Source organism: Lepisma saccharinum, chromosome 6, assembly GCF_977018435.1.
Source record: "Lepisma saccharinum chromosome 6, izLepSacc3.1, whole genome shotgun sequence".
Taxonomy (NCBI): Eukaryota; Metazoa; Arthropoda; class Insecta; order Zygentoma; family Lepismatidae; genus Lepisma; species Lepisma saccharinum.
The window spans coordinates 33,927,277-33,946,918 of record NC_139234.1 but is presented as its reverse complement, the minus strand read 5'-3'; the positions used below and the strand labels follow the sequence as shown (position 1 = coordinate 33,946,918).

At 34.5% G+C, this 19,642-nt stretch overlaps 1 protein-coding gene across 1 annotated transcript; it reads left to right on the top strand.

The window, feature by feature from the left end:
• Positions 1 to 8,681: 8,681 nt before the first annotated feature.
• Positions 8,682 to 17,382, top strand: LOC145989042 (DNA-directed RNA polymerase II subunit RPB9-like). Its single transcript, XM_083124340.1, has 6 exons — positions 8,682 to 8,789; positions 9,216 to 9,313; positions 10,214 to 10,268; positions 12,617 to 12,693; positions 15,492 to 15,618; positions 17,320 to 17,382. Exons 1-6 carry the CDS (start codon positions 8,784 to 8,786, stop codon positions 17,380 to 17,382), a joined length of 426 nt encoding a protein of 141 aa, XP_082980466.1. The 5' UTR covers positions 8,682 to 8,783.
• Positions 17,383 to 19,642: the final 2,260 nt, after the last annotated feature.

Sequence of the window (19,642 nt, the reverse complement as noted above, 5' to 3'; positions counted from 1 at the left end):
TGAAAATTCTGTTAGGTGACTGTAATATACAGATTGGCAAAGAAGAGACATTTAAACCCACGATTGGTAAAGAAAGTCTTCATGAATTAAGTAATGATAATGGTATAAGATTGATTACTTTTGCAACCTCAAAGAATTTAATTGTGAAAAGTACCACTTTTAAACATAAAGATATCCATAAATATACCTGGTCTTCTCCAGATGGTAAAACTCATAATCAGATAGATCATATTCTAATTGATAAGAGAAGGCATACTAGTATAATTGACGTTCGTACACATAGAGGTGCTGACTGTGCCAGTGACCATTATTTAGTAATTGGTAAATTAAGAGAAAGACTCGCAGTTATAAATCATAAGCAACACAATCTAAAAGTTCTAAAATTTGATACAGGAAAGTTTACTGATGAAAGAATTAAGAAAGATTACCAAATTAAACTGTCAAACAGATTTGATGTTTTGCAGGATTTAAATGATGATGAAAATATAAATGAAACAGACGTAAATAAGAATTGGGAGCACATACGTAATGCAATAGAATCAGCAGCTAAAGAAAGTATAGGATACCATAAACCGAGAAAAAGTAAGCCATGGTTTGATAATAAATGTCATAATCTAATAGAAATAAGAAATCAGGCTAGACTTAGGTGGTTAAATAACTCTGATGATACAAATCTAAACAATTATAATAGAATAAAGCGAGAAGTTAACCGCACGTTTAGAAATAAAAAAAGAGATTACTTGAAAAGCAAAATTAACGAAATTGAAACAAACAGCAAAAATAAAAATATCAGAGATTTATATAAAGGTGTAAATGAGTTTAGAAAGGGGTGGCAACCTAAAGTAAACTTGATAAAAGATAAAGACGGTGATTTTCTAGCTGACCCAAGCGATATTCTAAATAGATGGAAGAACTACTTTAATGACCTTTTAAACGTCCATGTAGGAGATAAATCAGAAGTGAATGAAGTCCATACAGCAGAACCTTTAGTTCCAGAACCTAACTTGACTGAAGTTAAAGATGCTATTAAAAGGCTAAAGAATAACAAAGCACCTGGCATTGATTTAATACCAGCTGAGTTAATTAAATATGGTGGAAATTCATTAATATGTCAAATTCATAAATTAATTTGTTTAATATGGAATAAAGAAGAAATCCCTCAACAGTGGAAAGAATCCATAATTGTTCCTGTGTTTAAAAAAGGTGATAAAATGAACTGCAATAATTACCGTGGAATTTCTCTACTCTCAACAACATATAAAATATTATCTAACATTCTTTTAACAAGACTAACCCCATATGCTAATGACATTATAGGTGATTATCAATGTGGATTTAAACGCAACAGATCAACTACAGATCAAATTTTTCACATCAGACAGACACTTGAAAAAAAGTGGGAATATAATCAAAATGTCCATCAGCTATTCATTGATTTCAAAAAAGCATATGATTCTGTCAAAAGAGATAAATTATATAATATATTAGTAGAGTTTGGAATACCTAAGAAGCTTGTTAGTATGATAAAAATATGCACCTGTGAAACAGAAAGTAAAATTCGTGTGGGTATTAATATGTCTGACAAATTTACAATTCATGATGGGTTAAAACAAGGAGATGCATTATCTCCATTGCTCTTTAATTTTGCCTTAGAATATGCTGTTAGGAAGGTAAAAGAAACTAAAGAAGGACTAAAATTAAATGTTGTGACTCAGTTGTTAGCATATGCAGATGATGTAGACTTACTGGAGGATGATGTGAATACAATTAAGAATAATGCTAAAATATTTTTCAAAACTGCTAAAGAGACAGGTTTGGAAGTTAACAAAGAGAAAACTAAATATATGCTTACAGGCCGAAACCAAGTGTTAGGTAATAATCAAAATCTAATTATTGATAACAACTCGTTTGAAACAGTTTCCAAATTCAAATACTTAGGAGTAATATTAACAAATGAAAATTATATTACAGAGGAAATAAAAAGTAGGCTTACTCTTCATAAACTTTTGTCTTCTCGTTTAATATCCAAGAAACTAAAAGTTAAAATATACAAAACAGTAATTTTGCCTGTAGTATTATATGGGTGTGAAACTTGGTCCCTTACATTGAAAGAGGAACATAAATTACAAGTATTTGAAAATAAAATCCTTAGGAAAATCTTTGGACCTAAAAGGGATGAGGAGACAGGTGAGTGGAGAAGGTTACATAATTTAGAACTACATAATTTGTATTCATGTCCAGATATTATTAGAATCATTAAATCAAGAAGACTTAGGTGGGCAGGCCACGTGGCACGAATGGGAGAGGAAAGAGGAGTTTACAGGATTCTTGTTGGGAAACCTGATGGTAAGAGACCAGTAGGAAGGCCAAGACGAAGATGGAGGGACAACGTTGAGATGGAGCTAAGGGAAATCGGTAGGGATGGAAAAGAGTATATAGATCTTGCTCAAGATAGGGACAGATGGAAGGCCTGTGTTGCAGCAGCCATGAACCTTCGGGTTTAAGAAGGCTAGAGAGTTAGTTAGTTAGTTAATTTTCCAGTGTTGCAAACATTTCAAATTCTGTTATTATTTCGTCAAGTCTACATTTTCGTAGATTAAGTCTTTGTGGCATCAGTTAAGTGTTCGTTAATTGAAACTTTCAAATATAGTGAGTTTTGGGTAAGATCAGAAGACCAAAGTGAAGTGACAAATAACCCATATTTGAATCACACGAACTAACCTACAATTAGATATTTTGATCTCAAATGTTCATAGCAACTAAATACTGTGATGTACTGCTCTGAAAATGAGTCAAGGAGATTAAATAGGGTAAACTCATAAGTTATTGTAACAAAACTTCAGAACTTGTCGCAGTCCATGTGCGGAAAATATATTTTGAACAAATAGTTCAAAATAGTATGGATACAAGAGGGCAAATTACGTTGTTCAGCAGTAAATATCTGGTCAAGACTGGATAATTTTCAAGGGACGTTACTGCGTGTAAATTCTCGTCAACGATTACCACAGCTGTATTCGTTCACGTGCTTGCGTGTTGCGTGTTATTTACGCACGACAAATAGCGCTGGTAGTTATATTCAATAACGAGCACATGTTGTCGAATTCTGTGTGAAATATTGATATCCTTGAATGTTGATGAAACCTGGCCCGGTAAGATAAGTGCCGACAATAGCGATAATTGATTAAATGAAGATTTATTTGCTTATATTTTGTATGATATCACAAAACTACAATATCCAGACACGATATGGAATAACCTTTAGTTTGATTTACTGCACCCTTACCTACATTCACGACGACTTCCTACAAATCAATTGCTACCAGATAATTTATTCGGAGGTGTTGAAGGAAAATTATTTTGGGTTACTAACCAGTAAAGGTTGAAAACGTCTTGGCTGTCTGTCTGTCCGTGTCATATCTTTGAAACTGCCCGAGATACAAAGGCGAACTTTGATTGATAGAGGGGCATTAAGTAATAGGTTAATACAACATAAATTAACTTCATCTCTCAATCCATCAGACATAATATATCATGTTAATAGGCATGTTTAATTCATAATATCTACCAAATATCCTTTGTAAAAATATAACACTTTTTGAGGTCAAAGATATAGGAAATCGTAGTTTGATATGTTGAGAATTGCGATGGATATTGCTCTAGACCAGTGGTTCTCAAACTGTGATACGCGTACCCCTAGGGGTACATGAACTACTTGAATTGGGTACGCGACCAGATGGGAGAGTGATTCTTGAACCATGGTGTACAACACTACTTGACGACATTTCTCGTTTTTATCAGAAATCTTTACCATATTTTCTTCATAAATTTCCAGCAGGAAGTTCCGTCTTGAATATATATCAATATTTCTCATAGTTACTCTCTAGTCATTCTCCAGTCCTTTGCCTTATAAGTGACTAAAGATTGAGTTATTTGGACTTACTATTTCTGGAGTTATGTTTCATTCTTAAAACAATTTACAGAAAAACAACAATTTTGGAAAAAATTAAAACATAAAGAGTCCTGGGTCTACAATAGAAGTCAGTAAGACGTGTTTGTTTTAGGAATTTCTTTGCTTGCGTTTGATGGTGATCGTTAGTATTACCTCAAAATTTTCTTGAGTAGACATTTCAAGTTTAGATGATTTCCCGCAGAAAAGGAGACCAGGGAGCACTTGCTCCCCTGAGATATCTGGAAAACCTTCATGTAATTCGAATTGTGAAATTGTAGCGTAAAAACACGATCGAAGGGTGCCACGAAAGACTGAAAATTAAGAGGCATCTTATAAAATAATATCTCATCTTATAAAATAATATCTCTAAAAGAAAGTGCAAAGAACAAAGAACTGTTTATTAGCAAAGTGATTGATCTTCATGGAAAGGAACCAATTCGAGTTCAGTTTGCAGTTCGATAAGCGGACTCAGGTCTGAAGTTCAACACCATGGTATATATAAATTGAATTCCAATTCTTTGATTTGTGAAACAATAGTAATAATAATAAAACGTAAAATGTGAGCTTTTATAACTGAAGGGCAAGATAATAAATCTTACTCTGCCCCACCCCAAGAGCTCGAAGTGAAAATTCCTATCTGGGGAGGATGCTTCACCCAGTTTGGGGAAAGGTGAGCTGAAGTTTGTATGGACAACATGGAGAACAATCAGTGGGTGGTGGGATGCCGAAAAAATTATCCTAGAAGGGGAAGATTTATGAGTATTTTCTTAATTGTAGGATGTCATCACTTCACGTGCTCCCCACTCTGAGCACTACTGCATCCCTGAGAAAAAATCCTTTAAGCAGCCTTGGCTGACATCCAGTCCTTGGAAGTAACGAATTAATTACATTAACAAGTGACAAGATTTTCAATTAACACTAGTTACTTTTGGAAATTAGTAACTGTAACTCTGTTAATCTCCAAATAACTAGTAACTAAATTAAGTGTTAGTTTTTCTTCTTTACTTTTTGCATGGAAAATAATTTTCTTCAGCAGCAAATTCGCAATATTGTCAAGCAAATGCCGAACTGAAAGAAGGATGATTATTAAAATTGTAATAATAATAATACTAATGTTTTTTAATTTTTTTGTTTTAAGTACACTTTATGCAAAGAAAGGCTAATTGGTAACTATATCTACAATTTAATGTTGTTATATTTCCATCACCAAAAACCAACAACTGCACGTGTCCCTACCTTATTTATATTTGTACACCTACGACATGAGTACATACACATGCAATCTCCAACAATTATCTTGGGAATACACAACTTCTTGGTTAATCAGCATTCCTACAAAAAAATATTTTTCCAAACAAAAAAGAGCCTGATCTTCATTTTTAAGTAACGAAGAATTAGATTTAACTTTATTATCCATATATTATTATGTATTAACATATATTAACTAAATTATAATTTTATGAGACTTAAGGTGGTCATCGGTGAAAAGTGTTATCGTTGTTGTGAAACATATTTAACTAGTTTTCTTAAATACAATACAATAGTTTTAGTTTGAAAAGTCAACAGTACGTAGCTACAACAAATTCTACTTACCGAGACTACTAAAATTAGATACTTAGGATATCATCAAAATGTACGCTAATATTTTGTTTCAATGTATCTTGGTACTTTTTCTCCTCGTAACCTGTAAATCATTATCTGGTTCTCTGAGATGTACGCTTCTTGCTGTGCGAGACTCATCCAGTTCAGGACGAACTGAATGTCCTAGGTTTTGGTTAAAAATATCCCTTAAAATTGCAAGTAACAAATATCTCAATGATTATTTGCCATTCATTAGTACACAAGACAAACAAATCGCACCACAGGCACTGTTTTTTTCTTTAAGTTGCTCTAAAATATAATTCACACTTTCCTTCTAATACATCATCATTTCTTGTGCAGATTATGGACTCTTGATGTCTAGTAAATCATCACTATTGCACCAAGTTGTCTGGAGAAACGAAAAACAATGTAGGCCTATGCACTCCAAAGAGCGTATATTACTCTGTTATGTAAATTACACACAATCCTCATTGGCGATTTGTATTTCGTAGCATCTTATCTTCAAGCTGCGATGGTGGACAGCTGCCATTGTCAATCAATTTTGTCGTCCTCGTTTACAAAAGTTCAACTCCCAAATGCTTCCTCTGAAAAAGAAGAATAAAAATTAAGTTAACATCGTGTATGAGACAACTTATAATGTATTTTAAAAAATATTTACATTATATTGTTTCAACCTTAGACAAGTTAAATATTAATAATGAAATTCAAAACTTACGCATCTTCTGTAAATAAATGTAAAAATAATGGGTCTAAATGGTACTACAGTGGTTGATGATATCGTCTTGTAATTAAAGGGTTACTGGTTTGCTTCACGATAGGAGTGCACTTCAGTGCCTCAGATCCAACTTTATAATGTTTGTAAAACTTTGTACCTAACAAGAACACGAAGTAATAAATAATAGCAGCACTTATTGTTACATTCATAGATTGATTGATTTGATGTTAAAAGTCCACTTTATGCAAGGCTAATCGGGACTGGACCTACAGTTCAAAGTGGAATCCGAACCACCATGTGCCTCCACCGGGTATCGAACCTAGTCCTCTTGATTACAAAGTGATGACGCTACCGCTGCGCTATCGGGGAGGACCGATTTTTCACAGAAAAATACAAAATAATTGTTGGATATGTTTTCATATTATGTGGCAAGTACAAACAACGCTTTATGAAGTCAGGTTCGTCAGGTTCGAACTCTGGTTTCATTGTGTTTATCCTCATTATTAATTTCATAAATTAATGATTCATCTTCATTGTCGCAAGAGGTAGAAGATGGAGGTAAAATAACGTAAAAAATAATGAAATGGAAATTCAGTTCTTACTGTTCTTTTTAAAATTGTATTAATATATTTTAGCAACACTTCACTTGAGTTTGCAAAATCACAAGCTTATGTACATGGTTATGTAGAACAAGAAGTTGGAAATACAAAATTGTTTGACAATAATTATTTGATGTTGTAGTCAAGATTCATACTCACACCTAACTGTAATTTAAAGTACACACGACTACTTAAATTCAATAGGATATTGAATTAAATGTACATGATCAAAACAAAAAAATTATTTCCAGGATGTGCTATGCTATCCACAATTATGTGATTGCCCTTGTACTTTCACAATATGAGAGCTAATAATCTTTACTAATATACAAGTATACTAATTTGTAAATTTTCCATGAACATGCAAACTATGGATTGGTAGATTGTGAGACTTTAGTTTCTTAGCTGTCGTACTTTTACAATTTAAGAACAAACCTTAAAGCATGAAGTTATGATAAACTTTTATTACGAGCTATCCTAAATTCTTAAAGGTCAAGAGAACAGAGAATTATGCAGTTTCCACAACAGGTTTCTGATATTCCTCAGTAAAATAATATAACAGAACGATTTCTATAAATTGTAGAACATACAAAAATGTAATACCAAATTTATTCAAATCCAATCTTACTTAGACTAACATGTACATAAATATTTGCAAATTGTATAAATTGCCTTCTAGTTTCTAAATGGAAAGAAAAAATGTCGAAAACAGGTCCGAACGACTTGTTCAACCATGTACTTACAAGGGCAAAATGAAATTGTGAAACAATCGCCTGATTTGTAATTGTAAACTATTCGATGTACATGTGAATAGAACGGATAGAATGGTGATGGAACATTTCGTGCAATACTGATTTAATATAATATATGTAATCAGTGTAATCCATATTAGAAGCATATTTCTTGCTCTAGTAAGAATCCTAACACGATAAATATCTGGATCATACATAACGTAAAATTTTACAATCTCGTGCAGATACGTTCAAGCTATATTCATGCAGAAATTAAGTTACATTATATTTTCTCAACATTAAATACATATACATTCTGCATCTGTTTCATATTACAAACGTTTTGCTTTTAATGGAGAATATCAAGCGACAAACAATTAAGTATAGCACTTACCTTTCAACTTATTCCATTTTTCTCACATTCCCGATGAAATATTTGTCCCCTTGTTCTCCTATATGTAGTAGTTACATTAGTTATTCTCTGGTAGCTTGGTTTGAGTTTCGGGAAATCAAGGACTTGTAATGATCATATCGTTAGAAAACACGGAGTGAAATTTTGACAACAGTGTATGCTAAAATTAGCACCACGACGATATGGCACTTCAAAAACCATAAACATAACCACTACTTTCTGAAGATACGAAATGTTTTCACCTTTTCACAATATATTTCAGGTACTAGCGGCTACACACTGGATTCGTTGTTTCACAACAAAATCTTGGTTGCTGGTCATAAAAGACAAAAATGCACCGGCCTTGACAAGAACTACCACTTTAACGCCATCTGTAAGCAGCAGTTTGAACATGACAGAGACCTTATATTTTCTGTTATTTACTTAAATACCTTTAATCGTAACAAAATAATAGGTATTCCAGGTTCTAGTGATTAAAACAATGTTTCACATCAGAAAATTTGTTTCTTACCGAATCTATCTTAATGCTACGGTTGTGTCTGGGAATTTGGGCCTGGCTTTAGAACCCCCTTAATTATCCATATTTTGTGGTGGTGTTTCTCCCACCGTCGAATGGCGCTAGTGGCATTCACATTTGGCTTCTCATGCTTGATTGTCTTATCCAAGGTAATTAGAAGTCTTATCCTTACATTCTCTGTTTCAACATCGGTTTAAAATTTCAGAGTGGAAATGGTTTTGGAAATATTTTAATTCCTTAAACTAAATATCTATTGATATGAAAGTTAGTGGAATATTGAAGTGACAAGAAATTTTATTTTAGCTTGACATTAAAATCAGAAGAAGGAGGTCTGAAAATTATACCTTTAAAGAAAGTCAAAGAACAACATGTTTACATGAGTGAGCCATGAACATATTGGGATTGACATGATTAAATGAATCCATAGCTTTTCATTTAGGCGAATAACACTAGAATTTAACAGTACTCGTGTCTCTGACATCTCAATAATAACCATAGGCTAGTTGTAGATACAAAATAATATATATGTATAATATCGAAATAACACTAATGTTTTTCATGAATTCTACCCGACTACAGCTCTGTAATAAAATTGAGCACTTTGAATGTTATTAATATTATTAACCACAGTATGTTATATTTATTGAATACTTGAAAGAGAATCTGATATTAGTGTTATTCTCTCTCTAGCATTTGAGAGAGATGGCTACGACATCGAAGGCAGACGGCGGCTATGATAAACATGATGATGAATCTAGATGTGTTGCAATTAGATTTTGCCAATACTGGTAGGTTTATTGGTTTCCAACTGTAGTTTTTGTGTTGTGTTGTGTTGGAGTGTTCATTTTGCCTACTGCAAATTTACAAAAAAAATATTACTTAAATTAGTACTGTTGATTTTAACCCAAGTTCAGCTTTTGTAATTTCGATATCATTATTACGCAAATGCATTTTCTACATAAAACGAATTCATTCTCTAAATACCGGTAAGTACATACTGCATAGGGTTATTGAATATTTAATGCACCACTGGTCTGAGCTATTTTTCCACTCCAATTGTGAATACTTACAAGGCGAGATCAGGTATGTACAATCACAATTTTAGCATACTTTAGAGTTGTTAGGCTAGATTACTTTACTGTTTTCACACTTTTCTTTCTCCCTTGTACCAGAATACGAGGTTTTCCATAGGAAGAAACATAGGCGACTTACGAGTTAGGTTACTTGTGTGCAACTTAGTTTGGATTACAATTTTATGGATATGAATTATTTCTGCCTCATTAAAATATTAAAATTAGTTCTCCATTCTTCAAACTTACTTCCACAGTTATATTCAGTTCATTATAACTCCTTCCTTATCCTCCTGCATAAACGTAATTTCAAAATCAGAAACTTGAACCTTGATTTGTTATTTGGGATATTTAGCAAACACAGTAGACTATATCCTACTTTCACCAAATAAGCTCAAATTCTTCTCAATTCTGATTATAAATGCTTTAGAGTCATTTTTTTTCATTAGTTGGTTTCGCACAAGTTTTAAATATTCGCTCATGCCAATGCGCTATACTTTTAAGCACACTAAACAAAATTGAATACATGTTTGCTTTATGAATCATTTTAACAACATTCAATATGAATCACAAATATAGAAATCGTCTAAATATTAATTTGGGATATTTTTTTTTCAGTGGGAACATTCTCTTCCCGAGACCGGACAGGGAAAAAAGGATTTTGCTTTATTGCGTAAGTGTGGTTTCTATTATTTAGTAACGTTCTTAGACGTTTTAATATATATATCCAATTACTTTAATATCAACATTAAATTTACTCACACAAATCCATAAATATTCCAACATTTTATTGAGAGCTTTTTTTGGCAATACTCTATGCCATTCGTTTCGCACTAACTAATGAATTCAAAACGTTTCTCATTGATATTTTTTATAAATATAAAGTTACCATTCGTGTCATGTGCATGAAGTTTTCGATGAAACCTGCTCTCCTGATGGGACCTATTCAAGCGCACACTTTTCAAACTTGTCACGAAAAAAGAAAGAAAGCAAGAAAACGTAGCTCGAGAACTAATTGTAGTAGAGATATGATTATTTTTATTCGGAATGACAGGCTTTTAACGGAAGTGAAATGTATTCAATGTGCCTCCCAATAATGAGTGTTAAAGGAAGAAAAAATAAACATTTTAAAAACAAGTGGCTACCACAACAGACCGAATGAATGAAAAAATGTATGTAACAGTGGTTTAATTCCTACAACTGTAAAATTTAGTTGAAAACAGACTGATACTTCTTGTGGAAAAAAGAATAACAATGTACTTTTTTTAAAAAATGGGGAACCCCAACCTCCACCCGGATACATTCGGAGATATGCGTTTATGCCCAGGTGCAATAACAATGTATAAGAGCGACAAATTTACCAGCGATTCAGTATGTCGAAAGCAAAACCTTGTTCTCGGGGTATAAATGTCCCATGTTTGTAGAATATTGCCTTGAAGATACATGAGAGATAGGAAAGTAAATCTACAAACATTCTCGAAGTCGCATATACTGGAGATGGTGCAATAACATTAATATGAATTGAATAGTATCATCGTATGATTGTTGTTTAACAATAACCTGCCTGTCACTTTTAGGAAACTTCTTCATTCTGTAATTTTTCACTTTTATTTGCAGAGAGCATATTCCAAATTGTTTTCTAATTAGCAAATTGCACGTTAAGGTGACCGGAGTAATTAAATAATAATGTTTCGGTAATGGCAATTGCTGTACATTCGACAAAGAAAATTCTTCCTAGAGTCTTTTACCTCTGAGAACAACTTGACTTTGATTGATTATTAAATTGTTTATTTTTCTTTGCTTTCTGCCACTTTTGGCTAATCACAAAGATGATTAGCGATGATATTATGATATTGATGAAGGCGCATACAAAGAAACGCCAGACCCTTTGGCCTAGTAATTAGCACATCGCGCTGCGACGTCAAGGGTCCCGGGTTCGAATCCCGCTCTGGCTTGGTTGTTTGTGAATGTCCATTCATCAATTTCATCATTTCATCACTCTTCCTCATCTTCGCAAATTAGCCAAGAGGCACAAAACGCAAAGTAAAATAAACTAAATCAATCAATCAATCATAAATCAATCAAAGCATACAAAGAAACACCGCCACGGAGATCGTCAAGACCACAACTTGACGTTGAGCTGATACACCTTTACTTATGAAACATAATCCAATTTGCTTATACTTCCACGTTAAGTAGACAGGGGTTGGTGAAATCCATGCTATATATTTGAATATCATATTATAAATCACGGATCGAGGTAAGTGCTCTAGTCCCTCGCTGTGAAAAATTAAGATTACATTAAACTGCAATCATTTTATCTCTTACTGGGTATGAAGGAAAGTCAAATTGGGTGATATCTTAGACGTTGTACAATAGATAGTAATGGTGGTTCAAATGCATACTATTTATAATCTTAAATGGTCCCTAATATCCGTAGTTTCCATGATCTTATCCTCAATTATCCCAAAAATACGTTCTTAGGAAGTGCAATGTTTTATTTTGAATTATTTGATAAAAAGGAATAACATTTATTTTACATTCCACCTAAAAAATCACAGTGAACAGAATGAAATTTTTCACCACTCGTTTCCCGAGTGATCAAATTTTTCCACCTCCCTCCCCCGCTGGATATGTTCATTACTCAAGTTGTATCATACATTCAATTTTGTGGTCCAAGAACACAGCTTCTTAATGTGAAGCACAGTTGATAAAGGAAATACGAAGCCGAAAAATTCAAGGAGGGAGTGTATCTACGTTTATGCCCTACACATATGTGAAAAATAAAGTAGCGTGAATCACTTTGTTGGGAACATCATAAAATAATTTGTATTACAGTTATAAATGCATTAAAATAAGATATGTGATTCTAGATTGGCCAAATATATACCTGTAATCCATTTTATTGTTCTTTTAACGATGAAGATTGCCATAATTGGAGAGATTTGATTAATAAAGTTTTACTTTAAATCGGTATTGTACATGAGAATATCTGATTACTTCCTTTTTCATTTCGAACAGTGCAGAACTTGTGGTTTTTCTGAAATATATGATCAAAGCAACTGTGTGTATGTCAACAAAATTGAACACCATATGAAGTAAGTATATGTGTCCTGCTTTCATGTTTGGTTATTCACCTATATTTCTAGATTAATCACACAAAAAACTATGAGAAACCCATTAACCCATCGATCTTGGGGTGCCTCTCATATGGCGCAGTGGCAACGTCGTCTCATTGTAATCAAAGGGTCCTGGGTTCGATACCTGAAGGAGGCAGGTATTGGTTCGGATCCCTCTTTAAACTGTAGGTCCAGTCCCGATTAGCTTTTCTGTGCATAAAATGAACTTAAAAACAAACTTCGAAGCAACATAATCGATGCTGGGAAAACACACATTCATGCCTTCCCTAGTGTTTGAACCCAGGACCTAGAGATTCTAGCCTTGTCTATTAACGCCCCATCTTTCAGTCTGGAAAATACATATGTTAATCGATTATGTTTAGTCTGTGACACAGGGTCGTAGCTAGAATTGATCTCCAGGGGGAGGCTCACAGGTTATCAGGGGAGGCTTTGTTAACCAAATCCATTTTTCAAAGTTTAACAGTGTTAAATGAAGGTATATATTCATGTTTCTGTGTGTGTGTGTGGGGGTGGGGGGTCATTAAGTTAATGTAAAATTTAAAAATATCACACAAATAGTACATGTTTCTATAGGTATCTTCTAAAATATCTCTTGAAGTGTTAATTGCCCTTATTACACACTACTTTTGATGATACAGATATTTAGACCATACAAAAAAATGCACAATATTCAATCATAGTGCCTACCGTACATTCCACCCCCAGCTGAAGGAATAAAACTTCCCTTCGTTCCCAAAGCTTAGGAACTGTTGACCTTTGAAGGAATGTGGATGATGACGTCAAAGTCACAGATTTCTGTCTAAACGGGAGACCGCAACAGGGGCAGCAAAGGTACGGGTAAAGACGCTCCTCTGTGAAAGGACATTCTATAGTCTAGAGAATCTTCTAAATACTTGCCGCTACTTCGAATTCAGCTTATAAACAAGATGAAGTTTATGTTCTGTGAATTTATCCTTCACCAAGCTGTGAGCAAAATAATATCTGCTGTCTACATTTTTACTCTTCACTGCAAACAAATTATACAAAATAGTTTTACCTAATGTCAAGGGGGAGCTCAGTCTGGCTACGGCCCTGCTATGCAAGAACTTTCTAAACTCTATACAACCTACTAAATACAGGGTGTCTACAAATGATTGAAGCATTTTCACGATGTTACTGTACGTGTACTATTGAACATATTGTGAAGTAACTTTACAGTTTTGTAGAGAAACACAACAATTTTTGTGATACATTACGAGTGTTCGATATGCCCCCTCTTCGTGATTCTGCAGACATAAACTTTATAATCAAGTTATTCCCAAACGCGATGAAGCATGCACGTACCTATCAATTCGATCAAAAGCACTGATGATTCGAGCCCGCAGTTCTTCTAGATCACTCGGTAATGGAGTTCCAAACACTAGATCCTTCATATAACCCCCCACACAAAAAAGTCACCGTGAGGCAATGACAGCAGTTGTTGATCATCATTTTCACAACGACCGACCCATTGGTTTTATACTCTGGTGGTTAAGATTTTGTGGACATCCTGATGGAAGTGGGGCGCAGCATCATCCAACTGGTGGATAAATTTCTCACTGTCTGTCTCGAACTGTGGCATGAGCCAATTTTCTAACATGTCAAGATACCCGTATTCTGTAATGATTGTTTGCTGGAGAAGAAGCGGCCGTAAAGTCTAAATTTTGAGAGTGCACAAAAAGCATTGAGTTCCGGAAAGTCACGAATATGCTCAACGGCGCCACGGTGAACAGAAAACTCCCATAACTTGTAACGTGTCACAAAACTTGTTGAGTTTCTCTACAAAACTGCAAAGTTACTTCGTGATACGTTCAATAATACATGTACAGTAACATCATGAAACTGCTTTCAATCATTTGTAAACACCCTGTACTTTCCGCTACGTAGACTTCAGTTCATAAACAAGATGAAGGAATGTGATAGCTGATCTTCGTTCTGTGAATTTGTCCTTCATCAAGTTATGAGCACATAATATCTATCCGCTGTCTACATTTTCACTTGTCACTACAAACAAATTATACAATAGTTTTACCTAATGACCGGGCGCTAACGACAATTCAAGGGGGGCTGACGACGATTTCAGGGGGGCTGACGATGATGCCGGGGGGGGGGGGGGGGCTGAGCAGTAGCCGCTGCCTGGCTACGGGCCTGCTGTGATATTGGTATATGTATTAAACAACTGAAAATTGTTTAAAAACTGTATTCTGTCTAGATATCACAGTATTTGATTTGATTTGATATGATTTGCTTTATTTTACTTCGCTTTTTGTGCCACTTTTGGCTAATTTGCGAAGATGGGGATGAGTGATGATATGATGAAATTGATGAATGGACTCACAAATATCCATGCCCAGGCCTTATATCAAGGTATTAAATGTAATGTGTGTGGCTATACATACCAAGTGTGATCAACTGTATATGGGTGTTCACGAACTTAATAATTTCTTAACACGTATAAAAACATGCCAGAAATTTTTTACTTCAAATAGTTATGTGTGTATTATATATTTGAATCGTTTATTTCAGAAACCCCCTATCGACCACTTCTGGCGAAAACAATATATTTTACTGTTTCATGTAGCCCTTTCCAAGACGTATCGTTTGATGCAGAAATCAATCATGTAACCGCGTACCTAATCTTATAAAATAATATTCAATTTTCAGACACGAATTTTGAAATGTAAACTTAATTTTGGTGCCCATAATGCAACATTCAAGGACTTTATATATTCTTGCAGCGAGTTAAGAAACATTGTTCCGGACATAATATCAGATACTACTTTGCCAAGGACAGATGAACATCCGTGTCCTAAGTGTCACCACAAGGAAGCTGTATTTTGTCAAGCCAATACGAAAAAAGCTCAAGTAAGTCTCAACAGTATTTATGGTGGTAATTTTAAACCATCTTCCTGAAGAATACATTGAAATAAACAGAACCATCACCTTCAGGTGCAGTATTGTTCCATATATTTATTCCGTGCGCTAATTTTTTGTATTGCTCTCTCTCCCGTTAGTGAATTCTGTAAAACAGTTAATCGCTGTATTTTTAATTATTTGTTATACAGGGTGGCTCAAAAAGTTACTTAAGGCCACTGCAGCGTGCAACATGGAAATGGTGATGACCAATCATTGCCAGGCCAAGGGGGAACCACATTGACGCCACCCACACGGTCGGCGGCCATCTTGATGACCGCCATCTTGAATTCAACTACAGAATTTTAAATGGGAAGGGGTTGATATGATATATTAAATGAGGCTAGAATTTCAGGAGAAATGCAATGGTGAAGGGTTTTTTGATGTATCTTTAACCAGTAAAAAGTTATTTTCCTGTAGTTTACGGTTATTACAAGCATAAGAAAACAGTTTTCTTTGTGACGTTTCAGGAGAACACACCCTCCTTTCACCAGACATTTATTTCCATCAAGATGGCCGCCGCCTGCGCGGGTGGCGTCAATGTGGATCCCCCTTGGCCTGATAACGATTGGTCATAACCATTTCCATGTTGCACGCTGCAGTGGCCTTGTACCGGGGTTGTTAAGTGACTTTTTGAGCCACCCAGTGTACGTATGTATGTGTGTGTGTGTGTGTATATATATATATATATATAGCTGAAATAGCTAAATTCGTTGCTATTGCTCTTCCTGGTTTGGCGTGACTGTTCAGGGGTAATGTCCCGAAGGCTCGGATCATTTAATGAACATCACTAGATCATTTTACGTGGCTTTTCTTCCACTTTTGGCTGATCTCGATGATGAGAATGAGTGATGATATGATGCAATTGATGAAAGAGACCTCACTAAGAACACCAATGCCCAGGCCGGAATTCGAACCTCTGCCGTCGTAACACGTTGTGCTAACCGCTCCGCCACGGAGAAGAGCTTTCTATAGCCCTATGACAGCAATTTTTCCCTACCCTGGTAAATGAAGCTACATACGTATGTTTTTCTTTGCATTGCTCATTCATCTTAGGAAAAACAGTTATTCAGTGGAGTAATAGTACAGTATGTTATGTACAGGATATTTATAGAATTCTAGAATTGGCAAAATAAACGAAACTTTTACATGTACCCAAAGATTGATTTAGTTGATTTTACTTCGCTTTTCTGCCACTTTTGGCTAATCGTGAAGATGAGGATGAGTGAGGACATGATGAAATTGATGAAGGTGCACGCACAAACACCCATGAATAGGCCGGGATTCGAACCCGGCATCTCTGGTGTTGTAGCGCGCAGCAGTGCTAACCACTCTTCCACGGAGGTTAGCTACATATACACAAATATGTCTACATATGCAGATACAAGTAGACATTGTAAATAAATAATACATAATGTTTTAACGTTTCGGAGGATACTGTTTATTTCTTTAAGAGTCAGCGATTAAGTTTGTGAGACATTCCACTCTGACAAGCCATACTATTAAATGTGATGAAAATAGATACATAAATAAATATACTAACTTAAAACAAACAGTAATACCAAATTTAAGGAATGTACCTGTTTAACGTAGCTTCATATCAAATGACATGAAGTTTGAAAGAAATGTTCACGAAATTTTAATTTCTTTCAGGAAGCAATGAGGCTGTATTATGTGTGCACAAATAAGCGTTGTATGCACAGGTGGACGGAATGAACGTTCAGATTTTCAGTTCGGTTGAAGTACTATTTTTAAATTAATCATACAAGTTTATTTGCAAAAAACGTAGGACCTTCAGTGCTCTAAGCACAAAGATATATACACAACATGTGTGTGGACGTATGCTTGTCTAACCTTGTCTGAAGAGGGAAGTGGTTAAATTGTTCTGGGTGCTTTAACTCACCAAAAATTATTTGTATAGAGGAATAATATGTATTTCAGTCATAAAGTGTGTATAGAAATCAGTTAAAATGTACAATTTTAGTGCAAAAGTTGAGAAATAAAATACGTCTGTTTTCTCTGTAATAACTTGACTCGCAGAGTAATTTCATGAGTAGAGTAATTAATGTTAAGGAATAATCCTAACGGTTTTAAACGAACTTCCACAATTCCATATTTCATATCCTGCTTTTCTTGTGGACTTCAAAACTAATAATAAAACGCTCGTCACGGTAAGAGTTCTGTATTAGATAATTTGAAAAGAAAAACATAGTAAAATGTCTCTTTCGTATTAAATTCTATTGAAAATTAAAAACAATTGGTCAGTTTATTTTGCGATTTCACTAACTCACTCAATAGTACATTACAAAACACAACCGAGTAAAAAGTGTGTGTGTGTGTGTGTGTGTGTGTAAACATGTACATACATATTTTCTGGATATTAGGGTGGTTAAAAAAAACGTTAAAATCTTTCGCATGTTCTTTATTTTTAATTTTCTTCATCTTTACAAATAGATACCCACCAAAAATCACAACAATCGGAGTATATTTACTGGACGCTCAACGATATCTTAGTTTCAATATAATTATTTAATGTTTTTATGTTGAAAATATTGCTTAATGTATAATACATGCAACAAACATGCAAACACTGGAACTTCATTTGTACGTTGATAAAATTATATCATCTCCCTTCATAATATTTAATCACCTCTTTGCGAGAAGAGGAATGTCCCCCTGTGCCGACCGTTAAATCCGCCAGTGTCAAACTTAAGTTACAGTGTCCTGTACACAAGAAGAAGTAATTATATATTGCGTTCGTTGTAAAACAAAGTCCAGAAATGTGTTCAAAGGAAGATATTTTGAAATCTGGACTCACTCCAAAAATGAGAATAAATTGTTTCCAATGTAGGTCTTCCAAATGTAGGCCTATACATATTCTGGCGTTACCATGCACACAGAGATAGTGTTTGCTCTTCACACAAAGAAGTTTGAAATTAGGCGACACATTGTGAAGATTACCCGAGCAGAGAAGTTTTGTGAACATACGTTTGTTTGAATTTGTGTATCAAGACACTTACATCTGATGTTTGAGGAGTTACGTGAAAGTGTGGACAAGGCCATGAAGATACAGTTGACCAACGAAATTAAGACACTGGTAACTAAAGGATTAATAGCACTGAAGTGAAGCAAGAGTTGAATCGTGGACTTTAGAGGTATTATTATTATTAATTTTTACCCAGGATAGTACTAAAGATTCTTCATAAAATGGCATATGATGACCATACTGGCATAATGATGATGAAACATGCACAAACAAAATAACTGGTTGTCAGAGATAAATCCAGCGATTGTAGTTTTGTAAATCATGAGTGTTGTGCTGCGGCAAAATGGACAATTCAAGTAGTTTTCAGTATATGTGGGAAAGGATGCACATTGATTTCATAAGATTAGCACTACATCATAACCGAAGATGCATCCAAGAAATCTGTAGATTACTACAAGTCTCTTTTCAAGATATTTTATGGAAGTGGAATATTATTGGATTGAAACGTTTGCTATATTTGTGTGCAGCTCACGTGTCCTTAAAGAACTTTCATTTTAATGTCACTCATTTGTTGCAGAAAAATTTGATAATTTATTTTTGTGAAAAATAAAAATAAGACCATATTTTCGGTCTCGAAATTTTATTTTTTTCAGGTTGGACAGAAATTTCAAGTGACAATTTTTTGATAACCTTGAGCTAGAATATTATCGACCTGAAATTTAACACAGATGCTTGCTACACTAAAATGAACTGAATTACCAACATATCTCATTAGGTTGAAAATATGTTCGCCATCTTAATGCGTTAATTTTATTGTTTTATATGGGTCGTTCGGAAATGAATTGGACTGTCAACACTGCATTGTTGCAAATAACATCTGTCAAGCCAACTTTGTTTTGCTTAACGGTCGGACAAAGTTCTACATTTCACCACAAGATGGGTCTGCTAGCGCCACTACCAGAGAATTGCTGACTCATAACGTGAACGGAT